Below are 16,623 nucleotides of genomic sequence, written 5' to 3'. Positions count from 1 at the left end.
CACGTTACCTTTGTGTGTTCGACCGAACCAAAGATGCCTCCAGCCATGTCTAAATGCTGCTCTTCAGGCCTACCTTCCTGTCCTTCCAAAAAAACGTCCCTGCAAGAGTTTTTTTTTTTTTTTTTCCCTGTCGGTTTTAATTATTTTTTTTGAGCGTTTTTTTTTGTATGAATTCTAACTTCGTCTTGCAACCTCTTCTCGTAAATCAGTTGTCATTGTCGCGCCACTGAGATGCGTCGCTGGCTCTCAGAAGGCGAAGAAACTGGTTGCACTGTTTATTATTGTTTTTTTTTTTTTTTTAATATTTCTCTCTGTCCTTGTCGGTGTTTTTTTCGTCGTTATCATTTTTAAAGAACACCCCATAGCGTGCCTCTTAGATTTATGGGTTTCTTAATGTGTTTTTTCCTAAAGACCAGCAGTGATACTTTATATAAAAGATGCATTTATCTTTTTTTTTTTGTTTTTTTTTTTTTTTAAATTGTTTAAAAATTTAAGAGAAAAAAAGCCTCTCTTCTTTACTCTGGACCCAGTAGCTGCACTGGTATACAATCGCACTGATAGTTATACAGAGAAATAAATGATGATAAATGAAATAAATAAGAACTACAATAAACTTGTGTGTGGAAACTTTTTTAAGAAAAAACTTACTTTAAAAAATGTATACAAAAAAAAAGGAAATTTTGTACATTGAGATTTGATTCTTTTCAACAACGAAATATTTTGGATCTAGTTTCTAAATTATTTTAGTGGTTTTCTACGTTAACGAGAATCGATGAGTTGGAATGCGTCATCGGTGGACTGCGAGGTCACATGCAATGGGTCCTCGGGGCGGGGCCACCTGGCGTGGCCCTCCCTTCCCACCCACGTGTTTATTTCAAATTTAAATCGTTTCTTTCCTGCTTAGTAACTTGAAAATATTATTTGGAAAAAAACAAAGCTGAAGAAATAGCCCTTTGTTAGATCTAGATCCTCTCCTTCCACATTGAATTGCTGTTAGTGTGATGAAACTTGAAGCGGGCATTTTACTGATACTTTGGTTCCCAAAAAAAACAAACAAAATTTTTAAAAATGTAAAAAAAAAAAAAAATAATAATAAATGTGTGTGGGGGGGTGGGCTTGGGAGTCTATATAGAAGGGTTATCAGTGGGTATGTGAGCCCTGGCTGTGGCGATGGATATTGTAGTTTTAAACACTATTGTTATCTTTTAAAATCATTTATCCGATTGAAAAAAAATAAATAAATAAAAGTCCAACTGCAAAGATCTGCATGTGTGTTGCTGTTTTGTTCAACCCAAGATACGGCTGTGATCTGTTTTGCGGCCGTTTTGAATTCCTTGAAGTAAAAATCCCTCAGTGAATGAGAAGCCTGCCCGGGTTAAGCTTAATGAGCAGTCATAATACCCACTGTGTCAGCTTAAATAGCAAGTATTAGTCCCGCAAAAAATAAAAATGAAATGTTGAGAAAATACTCTGCGCTCACTCAGAAACGTGGCCGGATATCTGGAGATGTACAGGCTGTTTATTGAAAATAGTTTCGTCGCGTGGTACTAATGAACAACACTGCAAACGTATGACAAGAACGGATGAAAACACTAGTTTTAAATCGGCACAGTACATTATAAAAGTTACACCTTTTCCACATTTCTCATATAGGTGTGGTGTGGGCGGAATCCTCTGTCCTGTTCCCTGGCACGATGGCCACCCACCATCCGTCTCCCTTATGCACCAGCGCGCCATTTCCAGCGAGTCTCCATTCAGGCGAAATATCACCCCCAGCTGGCTGAGCCACGGCATGGTCCGTTACTGAATCACATTATCGCATCGGTACAATTCACTACATTGGCTTTAACACTGAGGGCACAGATAAAAAGCAAATACAAAGCACACTTGTACAGCCTTTACTGGGGGGGGGGGGGTCAACCCCATACAGTCTCAGCTAAGCTAGCGGAAGGCCTCTTGACACACATTAAAAAAATCTTACAAAAAAAAAAATAAATCCCAGGGCACTATGGACGCCCCGCCCTTTCCTCTAAGCATCATCCCAGTGTCTCGGACATCAGTCGGGGCTCTAAAAAGGCGCATTGGAGATGTGGACCTCGGAACGACCGGAACATCACGACAGGAACGACACTGCGGGCTGGCGAACGCGGTACGAGCGGACGATGGCGGCAGCGGGACGAGCAGGGCGGCGCGTCGGACGGGTACGGGGCCGGCTGCTGCTCAGTCGATCTTCTTGCCGCGCAAGCCGGGCGGTGTCCAGCAGCTGCCGGAAGGCGGGCCCCCCGCTGTGGCAAAGCAGGGTCAGCGCCTTGCCGTGCACCAGCGTCAGCGCGGTCTGGTGCCCAGTGGCCCACACCCGGTACCAGGGCCCGTAGAAGGGGTCTGACACGGCAGGGCACAGCATGTTGTTCAGGTTGACCTCGGTCATCTGGAGGAACGTCACAGAACAGAAACATGAGAAGACAAATGGTTCTGGCACTTTCTTATTAAATGTTTATTGCGTTCAGTCACGGGCAGACGATTAGCTGCCTGCCCCAGATTGGAATTTAGATTATGTCTCACCTTAGTTTCATACAGCCATTATTATAATACTTATATATATATATATATATATATATATATATATATATATATATATATATATATATATATATATATATATATATATATATATATATATATATATATATATATACACACACAGGCACTGAGGGCAGCATGTGTCTGTCATTTCGAGCTAGCCTTGTCATGTGACCTTGTCATGTGACCTTGTCATGTGACATTGTCATGTGACATTGTCATGTGACATTGTCATGTGAGTGAATAATGCAGGTGCGAATGGGGGGCGACATTTCAAGTTTGAAACTACATAGGCAGGGATCTACCCCAGTCCTCCCGCTAGATATTTAATTGTAAAGCCAGAGACTCATCTCAGAGTTTAACACGGAAAGGAGTCTGAGCCCCTGCCGTAAAGGAAGACCCCCAAAGATACGTCGTTACCAAACAGCACAGGCCTGATGGAGACAGCGACACTGGTCCGAACTCACCAGGCCCAATCCCTGCAGGAAGACGAAGTGGTACAGGAAGAGGATGCCGGTGGACAGCAGGGCCCACCACATGTTGACTAGAGGCTCGGGCTTGTAGATGCCTGGGAGATGGAGCAATGACAACGGAGTCATTGCCAAGGAGGTTTCACGTCCTCAGAGTATAAACACGACCAAAATGTGCATCCTGGTACCACAACACATCCCATCGCAGACGTTCAGGCACGGGAGGAGGACGACGGGTGAGTCTTACGGCTGGTTTATATTTCCGTGTTGAGCGTGCGCAGAATTTGCACCGTGGCCTACGCCGTTTTCACTCGTGCACTATTGTGTCTGTGTTGCTCTCCGATGACATCACCAGAATGCCAGCTGATTGAGTATGGTGGAGTTAAGTTTCGCTAACATGTTTTCCCCCGGTTATAAGAAACTCGACTTGGCAAGCTTTGCAGTTTTAATGATTCCTCCTTTCAAGGATTATCTAGTATATGTGTGAAAATCAGTTTTAATGTTTTACTGCTGCTGCTTTTGCATGAGTTTTGCATACACTTTCCGAGTCACTCATTGACAAGTTTGTGCTATTTATAAGAATATATTTCTCACAATATTTACTTAAATATTTACTTAATCGCCTTATGACATCTGAAAATTTCCGATATCATGCAGCCATAGTGTAACCAGCTGTGACGTGGCAAAAACAGCAGATTAGCAACAAGCTAAGTACAACTCGTCCCGCTAAAAAAAGTAACCCAGTTGGAAACGGCAACAAAACATTTGCGTGGCAGGTAAGTGTGATGCTAATCAAGCGGACCAATCCGTTGTTGCACTCTGTGTCACCGTGATGTGTAGTTACATTTCTGGGGATGTGTGTGTCGTAGGAAATGCGGCTACACCATACCTACGACATCGATTCAGCACAGAAGTATAAATCAGCCTTTAATCGGTACCAGCAGGGGAAGCCTCTGTGCACGAGGAACAACTGTGCAAGTAATATAATTCGAACACTAGATGGCAGCATTGCACAGCAAGCCCTTGTCCAAAAAACATACCAAGGAACGTTTTTTTGAGCATCGCACATCAACACCTGACCAACTGTTTTTATGTATTTATTTATTCATTTTCATTCATAATTCATTACATCTCTTCTGTGTCTGTCCACAACTTGGACTTTATACAGCTGTATGACGCTAAAAAAAAGTATTGTAGCCATATCAAGAAACTGTAGTTCTATTACCACTTACCTCCTTTTCTAAAAAGGTAGATCGGAACCAGGTAGAGCATGGAGTGCTGAATGTAATAGATCTCCTTTTCGAAGGGGAGCTGTAAGGGGACAGGACAGAAAATCACTCTAACTGCTGATATCACTGCCGTCACCCGACTTCTAAAGAACAGCCTGCAACTGGTTATTCAAAGGACATGCGAGGCTCAGCACTGCATTGCCAACGGGAAATCACTGTGCGCGCTTGTTTCCAGCCAGGCTACAATTGACAGGAAATAACAGCATTCCGGGCCTTAACTGGGAGCCTGGGCAGAGGCCGCACCCCTCCCTCGACCATCTCACATTGACACTGTGATGATAAACCGCAAATGGCATGAGCATTAGGAGCCAGGAAATAGTGGGGGTGGGCGGCTATACAGGAAGCTCTATGATGAGTTTACTCATCGGCAACATTAATGTGAGCTGTTTAGAAGATGGATCCCAGGTGTGACTGGTAAAAGCACATGTACCCCTCGGGGGAGGTTGGTGGGTGGGGGCTGGGCAGGGGGGGGGGACACTACATCCATATAAGGTGTCAGCCTTTGATTTGACTTGACGGAGAGACGCAGCCTAAAGGCTGTCATAGATATCGCCACTATTACACATTACAATGGCGTGAACATGAAGGGGGCCTGAGTCCACAACGGCACAAGCGGTGTCCTCGTAACATGTTTGCCACTGACGACGGAGCGACCTCGATCTCGAAGTCATACCGCAGCCCCACCCTGCAATTTAACCCCCAGCAACGTAACTTCACAGAAGTGACCGATATTGGAATATGCCGTTTTATAACTAGCTGCCGCATGGGGAGGAGGGACCAGACTGTCTCCCTAACGACGGTCACTTGTGAATGCCGGTCTCCTAGCAACTGAATGTTGTCGGCTGCAGCCTGGTAATGAGGCCTGGTAAGGCTGCATGGTTTCCTGCGTGGCTCCACCCGCAGCAGGAAACGGCACGCCAGAGCTGTCGTCGCACGCCACTGAAACTCGTACGGGCTTCATACGAGGGCCGGGGGCCCGAGGAACAGCCGGGTCTGACAACCTCCACATGGTGAAGTATACCCACCTCTGCTGCATGTCTGTGAAACCAACACTGCCCACCCCCCCACCACACACCACACACAACAGCCTCAGATACACTGCCACCACCCAACTGCCGAATCTGCTATGGGGGAGGTCTTTAGTGGTAACACTTATGATTCACGAACAGGGTGGTGGTGGGCGTGTAAGTCAGGGGAGCTGGGGGCGGCAAATGGGTGAGGAACATGACGGCACCAGCGTTCGACACGTTTTTCTTAGAAATTAATTAACGTATTTGATACGTAAATGAGGCTGCGGCTTGCGGCGCTAGATAACGAACACGCAGCCTCCACCCAAAGCTGCCGCCTTCTTCGGTGTCCCTTCCCGTCGACGGCGGGGCGCGAAAGTTGGTGGGATCACATTGCGCCTGCAGGCTAAGCAAACCTCACTTCCTTCCTCATTTTTCTGCGCAGCTGCCTGGTGGCGTTAGAGCTGCCGCGGCACACTGCTGCCCAGGGGATGCATAAACATTCGCACCCATGGTGCTGAAATGCCTTCAGTTTCACGCGGTGATGAGGAAGAATGTAAACACGCCAAGGTAATGAGAAGTCAGCTGCTTCTCTCACCTGCAGCCGGCTTCCAATCCAACCGCTTAAAGTGACACCGTCATCCAAACCTCATTAATACTCTCCGCTTGGTGTGCCCCCCCCCCCCCCCCCCCCCCCGCCAGCTGCATGCAGAGTTTGCAGATTTCTCCAACAGCTGTGGAATCGGAAATATCTCGGAATGTGCCAGAACGACCGGAGGCATCTACGAGCAAGAGAGCGAGCCCACGCACGTGCAAAGGACGGCCCAGGGTGCGCGGTTGCGGTGTCATGCTCGAGCGTGCCGTGCTTTCTGGGGGGACTCACCAGCCTCGTGTTGACGACCGGGAACAGGAGAGCCAAGAGGGCACCGTTGAGCATGTGAACTTGAAGCCTAGAGAAAAACACATTGGAAAACAGCTCCGATCCCACAGGGGCTTTTAACATGACCTTAAGATGTACAGACAGGCCTGTTGGATTGATGTGAGGCAGTCTCATGTCAGGCACTCGCTTTCGCAACATGGGACACTTAAAACAACAAACCGTGTGACTTCCTGGATTTCATTGGCCAGGATGCAAATCGCAACAACCCTTCCTGTGCAGATCGGAGGCCTCTTACTCAACTGTCCCAATTAATGTCTCAGTCGATGTTAATTCAATATATTCTGACTCTAAAACGCAGAAGGCAAATGAGGTGGACGGACGCCTCAAAAACATTTCTATTTGCGAGCTTAGAGAAGCTGACTTGAACAAGTAATATTTTACCGTAATACCATCCAAAGCAATTTGGCATTAAAGCAAAGAGACTATGACCCCCCCTCCCCCCCCCAGTGACAAACAGGAAAAGAGAGAGGTGGTGATGTTTAAGCAGCATGCTGCAATTCCACACCTAGCTCTCCTATCCTGAGGGAGGCACCACTAACAAACGAGGGTCTCTTGATCACACTGTGCCTGGAGGTTCTGCTAAGAAAGGGAGTGATGATCACTTGAGTGAGCAAGGCAGTTGCATGGTGCACTTATGCGGTTCTCCGAGACAATGACTACATGTACACAACCCGTAGGCCAGGACACAAGCCTACTTAAACGTAATCCGCTGTATTGAATTACACCGAAAACTGAGGGAGGAATTCGAAAGTTGCCGGCAATGTCCCCTAAGGGTATTTTTGTGATTTATTTTACAGAAGCTGACATCATAGCCCAACTGAGGGTATAATACTCTTTCATGTGAAGTACAAACCCAGTCAGTCTCCATTCGGTCCCACAGAACCAACTGAATCGTTTGCTAACCCTCCTTGCAGGCGGCCAACAGGAACAAGCGCTAACCCTTTAGCCACTTTCAACAAGCGTAAATTTGTGACGAGACAATACATTGTTTGTCTGCATTACTGCGTGGGGAATATCTGCAGTTCGAGTGGCTTATTTATAGCCTAACTATATTTGTCGCGATTACGGCCCTCGACGGGGGAATGCTATGTGTGCGTCGTCCTGAAAAAGGGATGGAATCGCGGAGCACGGCGGCCGGGCTCTCAGGATAAAGGGCTATTTTTGGAAGGCTGCCTCACGGCCTCTTAATGTAATGCATCGTGAGACAGGGACGCATCACGACACGCAGCAGGTGGTGACTGATTGGGAACAGACAGCGTCCGCACCACAAACCCAAACTGGGCACGCGGGGTGGGGGGGAGAGACTCACCTGAAGATAACCATGGCGGTTTTGCATGGAGGACAGGCCAGGAGAAAGATCTGTGGATGTAGAGGGTAACACTGTTAGGAATCTAGGAATTTCTCTCTCTCACACACACACACACAGCTGCCCCTCCCCCAAACAGAGGCATCCTGTGATGGAATAAATAAACTGATTTATAACCCTCATTCCAGGTGGTGACCTCACACCATCTCACGCCGGGACAGGGACACCCGGACGTGCACCGTCTCACGGCACCTTCACGCAGGGTGCGAGAGTCCCAAACGTACACGGTCGCAGCCAGCCTTCGACCTGCGAGCGGCACAGTATACAGCGGGAAACTCTGAAAGATCCTGTATTAGGGAGAGAGACATCTACGGTCCTGGGCGGAATTCTGACGATTCAGAAAAGCAAACAACTGCAGCTGAGCGGAACTGGCTGATAACGATGCCGAACCCTTTAAATTGCGACGCAACATTAAGAGATGATGATGATATGAGAACCCTTTGTTGCTGTTGCAATACACCATGTCACTAGTCACAAGTACCAGCGAAAAAACTGGCCATCAACCCGACCATACGTATACACAAACATCACAGTAGGGGGTAGACAGGTCGGGAAGACAGGGGCAAACAGAGAGAAGATAAGAAAGAGAATAACATGAGGAGAGAGGAGGAGAATAAAAAACAGCCCCCAGACTGTACTCCAGTGGGGAGGACATTGTAGGAACCGAAAAAAAACACATCAGCAACATAAGCACATGGTCACTACGCCTTACAACATAAAATGACACGACTTGCAACAGGTGAGGGAAATGGGGTGGTGGAGGTAGCCCAGCGTAGACAAACAGCCATCCGGTCCTGCAGCCATGGGGGGCGCTGCTCAACAGATCAGCCAGACGCGGTGATGGTTGGACATCAAGCAGAAAAGAGCGGTATAAATATTCAGCTGCGTACGCCGGTTTGCCAAGAAAGACCGCAGACAAGATACCACAGAAACTTTCTTACATAAGTACATCTAAAATTCAAAGCATGACGGATAAGATGCGAGATAAAAATGTTGGGAAATTAGCATTAGATATTATAGCAACTCGGTTAAGCTGCAAGTGTTGCACCATCCCGTAGAATATGATTAACAACCCCTACATTGATTCTGTGATGATTCATTACCAGTCAAAAGTTTTTGCTGAGTAATATACTGAGATTTTCTACATTTGCAGGTTACTCACTTAAGTTTTACTAAAAATATATAAAAATTACTGTATGGTCACCACTTGAGTACCATTATTAGCAAGAAAATTCTGTATATTTGATTCATCCAAGTAACCTCCTCTAGCAGTTATAACAGCAGAGAAAATTCAAAGCATTCCATCTACAAGGGACATTAAATATCGCTCTGTTTCTTTGGATGAAATGGTTATCTGGTGCATTTAAAGTTAAAGGATAGCCTAGAATCTGACTCTGCCATCACCACACAGCCAGTTAACAGGATGTCAGACATGCACTGTTGCTCTTTCCATGTTATAAAGGAAACTGGTTTAATTTGACTTACATTTAAAGGCATTCGCTCAACTTCCCAGTGCTTAACAAGAATAAAAAATTTGCAGTATAGGAAATAAATGTAAAAGTGGTAAAAACCTGAGATGTGTAAAAGCCTTTGACTGGTAGGGTATCACTCCATAGAGTAATCATGTGGAGAGATTTCATTTTGTGGTCATATAGATTTTCGTGCATTAGTGACACGTAAGGCTGGGTCAGTAAAAAGAGAATATGAAGTAGTCTGCTGGTGACAGCAAGACTATTCTGGAAGGTGGTATAAAATAGGCCAGAGAATTGCCAACTAACGTATAATATTGAAACCTGATGGCTAACGCTCCAATACTGAAATATTGGAAGTACTAAATTTTAAAACAGGCCAAATTTAATTAACGGCGTTTAACTTACAAGGATGAGTCAGTATTTTGAATAAAGTTCTTGCTCAATTCAGCTGCATTAACTGTGCATTTCTTTGTGTAAAGTGCACAATTCTGTTTTTCAAATGCAGTCATGTGCCGTTTTATGGCTTTTCGGTCGATGGCGAACTGCATATACGATGATGGGTCATGTCCGTAGGATTATAACGGAGCTGAAGGATTCCTGTCACCTAGTGACGTAGTTGCCGTTGTGACGTTGTAACCTAAAGCATTACACGTGCGTGTTTGCGCCGATGCTGTTGCAAATACACCTATTGCGCTGCCTTTTGTATAAAAATATAGCACAAATACGTGATAATGGGGTTTGGGTGAAATCTGCATCGGCATTTTCCAATTATAAAATATCTAAATGAATAATATCTAAACACGGAATCATGAATGAGAATGTTTACTTGGTGTATTTTGCGTTTCCATTTACAAGCAATACATACGTTTGCTGAAAATGTCCGATGTTTGGTTCCCACGTTTCTGTCAAACGTCTTTCTCGGTGTCGTGGGGCCGATACCAGGAAGAAAGCTTTACAATCTACTGCAGGTCTAGCGTGCGAAAGCCCCCTTCTTATTGTGTATTTACAACCCGTGACGCAAATGCAAAACCTATTCAAGACAAATAAAGCTTTCTGCTTCGCAGTTGAAACCGGAGCAGGAAATATCGCCCAAATTAACGGGCGCACCGGCAACGGCTGTTACAGTATAATGAAAATAAACGATGGCCAGCAACAAAGTTATGGAGTTTAATTATAGCAGTAACCATCATAATTACAAGAAATAATAATAATATGGCCACACAGAAGATATGGTCCTGTTAAATAATAACTCTAATATTTACAAGTGCAGAAGTATACAATCTGTATAACAAGAAATCAGAGGAAGATCTACCCGGGTACAGTCCAGCTCAAGTCTTAATTATCGGCAGGACCGGCACACAGTGTCTAATTAAGCACAAGCACTGTTCCACTGGGAGCGACGGACAGTCAATTTTCTTTCTCCCGGAAAGGTCCCCCCAGTGACTGCGACGGGAACGGCGTCGGTGCTGATGCAGCAGAGCGGAGATGAAGCCACTCTGGCAAGTGCCGCAGAGGAGAACACAGCTGGTGTAGGCGCAGGTTCCTCGGGAACCAGGTCACACCCACAAACATCGGGACTGCATCCCTCACCGACGCCATCCCATAACAGCCTTGCACCTTTTGGGACAATTTCCTATATATAGGAACAACACCAAGACTTCGAGCCCTGTTTGTGTGCGTATAACCGAAAACAAACTCGAGATAAGCATTCCGGAACAACCTCCCCTTCCTTCAGAATATTCTGGAAAAGTAAAGCAACACGATGTCACTTCCTCTGTGCCCTGACCTCAGCAGAGAGACTGCTGCAGGAAGGGAGCTGTGCGAGTGACTTCGGCGTCCTGTCCTTGGGGACGTAGACAGAGGGGGACCTACATTATCGGTAACGGTCTGGAAGAAAAGAGCCCAGCCTTCATCCATCAGAGGGAGAGGAGTGTGGGAGATTTACTAGGTCAGTAAATTTGGCTGTTCGTCGCGGTAAGGAACGTTAATGAATGCAAACTGACACACCTCAAACCACAGGGCATGTGCTAAACTCTGGTAAACAGAGGTGGCCTTTCTCCGTGAACATTAAATGCAAGCAACCAGCTTGCAGACTGGCTTGACTATGATACTGATCAGCACGTCGTCACTATGAGCACAGAGGAATTCAGCTTAGATCTGAAGGATACGGACCGGCACCTCTCTGTCGTGCCGAAGGCAACATGAACCAAGATGCTTGATTAAACCTAGGGGCGTTTCAAAAGGCTCATTTTTCAAGAGATTTGGGCATCTGAAATAAGCGCCCTTGAAAGTGGACCGTGGCGATCGATTCAGCAAAGCCTTTCCTTAAACCCCCGAATGCCGCCGGAAATAAACATCTTAGGGTCAAAAATTAGAAATCAGGGCAAAAAAAAACTTGTGCCAAAACTAACAGTCTGCTGGCCGGGGAGTATTTTAGCTGGAAAGTCGGCTGGTTCTGCAGCAAGGTCAGGGCTGGTCCAGATTCCCCCAGAGGGACCCGGCCGCACTGAAAGATCGACGGGGCAAAGACGGCCTAGCAGAGGAAGATCGGGCAGCAGACCTTCAAGATAGTGTGGTTGTCTCCAGTTACGTATTATTAACAACACAGTGCTGCTATTAAACACAGAAAAATGAAAACTGTATCTACACCACAGCTGGTTAGCTCAGCTGGATAGAGCAGGATGCTAATGCAAGGTCGTGGGTTCGAGCCCTGAATGGGCCAACTGCTTCTCTGACGATCCCCTCATGGGATCAACAAAGTCTCATCTAATCTTCGGATGATTGTTAATTCTGAGGGATGTTCGTTCAGATGGCGCCAGCTCCCGCGATTCTCAGCGACCGACACCCTGCCCTGCCCCCCCCCCCCCCCCCCCCAGTACCGTGAGCAGATGCTCGCTGTTTCAGCACCAGCAAGAACCCAAGACGAGGGCCTCCATTCCCTAGCTGTGGATAATTATCACACCGGCCTCACGCTTCGCCCATATCTGGAGACGGCAGCTGATTTCTGCAAATGTGTCACGATGGCAAAGGTGTACGAGAGGCGTCCCGAATGACTTCGCGACTCCATGGGAGCATCATCACTGCTGTTTCAATGTAACAAAAACCCTACAGCACTGTCCAAGTCCCAGGACTTCACTGGGCCGAGCAGCCATGCTTGCCTTCATTCCTGTTATTTACTAGTGCGTCTCCTTTGATCATTAGATTACGGGCCAACTGCTGTCCAAATAAAGAATGAAGAAACAGGAACTTTATACGTTTACCGCAAACATTGCATAATTAGTGGCAGGGTGATACAGTGTGAGGCAACATTGATGTCCAACCGCAGCATCAGTATTTGCATCCTGGGTGTGTGTGTGTGTGTGGGGGGGGGTTGTTATGTATATATGTGATTGTGGGCAATGTAAGAAAAACCTGATATGTTGATATTGTGGGGACCATTTTTTCACTCCACACAAGGGGCTGCAACTGCAATGAAAAACTCTGCAACTGCAATGAAAAACTCTGCAACTGCAATGAAAAACCTAAAACTGTCAGAAGTCCCATGTTTTGTCTGATTGATGTTTTGTTGGGAGTGGGTAGGAATTAAGGTTGTTATGGTTGGGATTAGGGATTTTCCCCATAGTGATAAATGGCCAGTCCCCACAAACATATGCATAATACGTGTGAGTGTGTGTGTGTGTGTGTGTGTGTGTGTGTGTGAGAGAGAGAGAGAGAGAGAGAGAGAGAGAGAGAGAGAGAGAGAGAGAGAGAGAGAGAGAGAGAGAGAGAGAGAGAGAGAGAGAGAGAGCTTGTTCTCCCCGCATACATATACTCTAGTCCAACAGGCCTAAAGGTGATAGGAGAATGGGTTGTCCGTTACCTACTGCCTCGTTTGACCCAATAACATGCAACTTACCCAAAGAGCAGTGGGTCTAACCATCACTAATATTCATATCAGTAAATAATACTCCAACAGCAGTAATTGGCATTAATCCGTCAGCCTGCACACACAGAGACCCTAACTAGAGACGGTCTGTATGTGTTACATCAATGTCAAATAAATTTCTCAGCTGCTCATCAGTGATGGTGTACTTTGACATGGAAGGTCCAGCCTGATACCAGCTCATCACCCAAACCCAACACCCGGCTTTGATGAACAGCAGCCAGCCGCACCCCCAACCCACCCTGCCAGCCCAGGAGACCGGCTGATCACGAGAACAGGACGTGCTGCACCTGGCCATCCAGGGTGAGGTCACAGACGGAAGGTGATCCTCAGCACTGCGGGTGCAGTAACCTTCTGCTCATGGGCGACTCTCCCACCTGAATATCTGCTATCTACATTCACCGCTACTGGAAGCTTTTTTAGCTATAAATACCGGAATCAGATGTTCATTTCACAGCATTCCGTCACACATTATCTCAACCGTAGGGACGAGCAAAGTGTCCAAAGCTGAGTATCACGACACCGAACTGGCCTGCCAATCTCCATAAACGGTAGAACTCCCTGTACTACCAATTTGGAGAATCCACAAAGATACTTCACCATATGTTGATCGAATTGCGTGAAATAAGAAATACCAGGTTTTAATTTTTAAAAACTTACCACCTGGCTACCAATACTATAAAAATGGACATTAACTTATCATAATTAATACTTCAAGAACGAAGAAGATACTTATCAAATCAATTAAAGCCTGTCAGATGTCGATATCGATTTATGGCCTCTGACGGTCTAGCACAGGACTGGAGGGCACAGACTTGGCAGGAATTTTATTTTGTTTCACAACCTGAATAATAGATTTTTTACCGATCGGCTTTCCGAAAAAAAGAGGAGAGGCGCTAGAGACAACCGGTTGAAGGAGACCGTTTCATTCCCGGAAGAATAACATTCACGGCCTTTTGGAAGATCTTCGGTGTGCAAAAAAAAAAAGTCTGCCAGCAACAGTGCATGGCGACCACTGCTCTTTTTGATGAACAAAATGCATCCCAGCACGGATAACAAGCTTCTGAACTGCCGCCGTCCAAGTTATAAGGAGCGTCGCCAATTTATGGTACGGTATCTAAAACACGAGGAGACTTTTAAAGCCAAAGGACCAAACCCTAAGGAAAATCTGTAAGTCAATAAAACTGTGGCACATAATATCAAATTTAATTTCAGCGCTTATTACTACCAGAACTTAATACCACTGATATTTTCTCTCCGTTTTTTTTATCGCAGATATAAAATACAGTCTCTCACCGGGTTACGATGGGGTCCCTTTCCGATAAACCTATCGTAAAGCAAAAATGCATTTTAATACAGTATACATAACCTGACAAACAGCATAGCCTAGCATATACACTCTCAAAAACAAGAGCGCCAATTTTTGTACTTGTCACTGGGGCTGTACCCTTAGCTGTGTGTAATTGTACCTTTTCAGGTACAGAAATGGACTGTGTACCACTGGGGGTAGATTAATATGGCTTGTACCTTGAGGAGTCCATTTCAGTACCTTAAAAGGTGCAGCCCCAGCGACAAGCAAAAGTACAAACTGGTACCCTTTAGTATAGCCTACCCTAAATATGCTTAGAAACATTTACGTAAGCCTACAGTTGGGCAATTTCATTAATGCAAAGGCTAATTTAGATTTTTTAAATCTTTTTTTTTTAAAAAGGTGATGAATATCTTGAATGTAATTTATTGAATAATGTACTGAAAGCGATCGTAAAGTCGAAATATTGTAACACGGACCATCGTAACCCGGGGAACGTCTGTACTGATGTATGATCAAGATGGTCACAACATCTCCAAGAGAGATAATGGAGAAAGCTTTTCTGTGGGGGTGGAGGGTAAGCACACGTTTTTATAAGGTTAAGCAGGCCAAAGAAGAGTTAATGAATACATGTCGGGCACAACTGGAAAACGCAAAACTCCCAAAGATTCTGCGACCGTTACCTGGATCATGGTGATCACATGACAGGGGTTCAGCAGGTAGATCACAGTCTTGGTGGCGAACTTGAAGCCCACCTCCACCCCGAAGGTCATGCATAGCGCCACCAGCAACAGGTTCTTGCCCAGGGTGTCCCCATTGGACCTGCCCGGGTCCCGGGCCACCTCCCTCAGCTCCCTGGGCACGTTGATCTTGCGCAGCGCCAAGGCGACCTCCACGATGGAGATGATGACTATCAGCAGGCTCTCGACCAGGCGCTGGTTTGTGCTCAAAAATGCGGCGCACTCGGGGCCCCCGTTGCCCTCGAATTTGGGGTCCACGCCACCGTAGACCCAGTCCAGCAGGCTGTAGATGTTATACCGGGACATGTTCCTCTTCTCGTATTGGAAAAGGTACGAACACGACGGGATGAAAGATAATACACTGATTTCCTGGCGAAACATGAAACTGCGGAAATCGGTACCCGTCAGGGCGGGGGCTGCAGGGTCTTATAATAAAGAGAGACGAATGGCCGTTATTACGCCTTCTCCTGCTCCCGATGCCGCATGTCGGTGATGTCGGTCCCCGAGATGCGAAAACGTCCGAAAGCAACACCCCAAAACGCTGGATCCTTGAGACTGATAGGTGTGGAAAATTCAAAAAGGGCTTATTCAGTGTTCCCAGGTTTCTTACTGCAGGCGCATTCCGGAAAAATTAAAATCAGATGGAAAAAAATGCAGGAGTACAGGGGATTCAGATTTTGAGACCATGCACGACGATCCTTGCCTGGATTTTGATGAGCAAGCACCCAAAAATTAGACAAATAGGCATGTAGGGAAGCGTGCGTATTCCGCCAAGAAAGCTGGCTAACAGGTTTCAGCATGCAACCTGTCGGAGGGAAGACGAGGGGAGGGGAGGCTGAGGTCTTGGGCAGCGGAGAAACTGCGACGCCGTTTTGTTACCGGAGCGCACGGCTGGGAGGGGCGCCACATGCAAAAGATGCTCGTCCGGCAAACGGTGCTCGGGCAGAATATACGGGCGCGGAGCAACCCAGAGAGAACAATGGTGCGTGGAAAAAGGGAGCAGTCCTCGGCAGCTAGAATGGCGGGAGAAGCCCAGGCTTGGCAGGGACGTCCATGCTCCGTGCAGCGCTGAGCTCCTGCGGTCGCACACGGAGAGAAGCTTCGGTCGCACGCAGCGCGCCTCCTCCTCCTCAGCGTCACCCCGTACCTTATACGGGCAGCGCCTGAGCGGCCCGTCAATCATTAGAGCTGCGGCACGCCATTGGACAGTTCCGGAAATGAGCCCACCCCTTTAAAAATGTACGTCGTATTAACTCTATCGATGTGACATGGTTTCCAGGGGTGGTTCCAAAAATGGATTATTTATTTAACATAACGGGATGCAAAATGCAATATGCCTATATAAATATATATGTATTTTATACACACACATATTTATATGCATTTGCAAATATATATCTATATACACACGTATATGTATTCACATACATATATACCATTTACATATATATCGCTTTCCAGAATGTCATTTTTTTAATTTATTGAACAATTCCCTGATGGACTACAGTACTGTATTGTGTGCAAGATT

At 46.3% G+C, this 16,623-nt stretch overlaps 1 protein-coding gene across 1 annotated transcript; it reads right to left on the bottom strand.

The window, feature by feature from the left end:
• Window positions 1-1,499: 1,499 nt before the first annotated feature.
• On the bottom strand, window positions 1,500-16,227 carry LOC125721699 (transmembrane protein 164). Its single transcript, XM_048997676.1, has 6 exons — window positions 15,039-16,227; window positions 7,596-7,645; window positions 6,230-6,296; window positions 4,283-4,361; window positions 3,048-3,148; window positions 1,500-2,428 (listed from the first exon to the last, which is right to left on the bottom strand). Exons 1-6 carry the CDS (start codon window positions 15,474-15,476, stop codon window positions 2,114-2,116), a joined length of 1,050 nt encoding a protein of 349 aa, XP_048853633.1. The 5' UTR covers window positions 15,477-16,227; the 3' UTR covers window positions 1,500-2,113.
• Window positions 16,228-16,623: the final 396 nt, after the last annotated feature.

The sequence above is a fragment of the Brienomyrus brachyistius genome, unplaced genomic scaffold, assembly GCF_023856365.1.
Source record: "Brienomyrus brachyistius isolate T26 unplaced genomic scaffold, BBRACH_0.4 scaffold35, whole genome shotgun sequence".
Classification (NCBI taxonomy): Eukaryota; Metazoa; Chordata; class Actinopteri; order Osteoglossiformes; family Mormyridae; genus Brienomyrus; species Brienomyrus brachyistius.
Note: the sequence above shows the minus strand (reverse complement) of the source record. Positions and strands in the feature narration are given on the sequence as shown.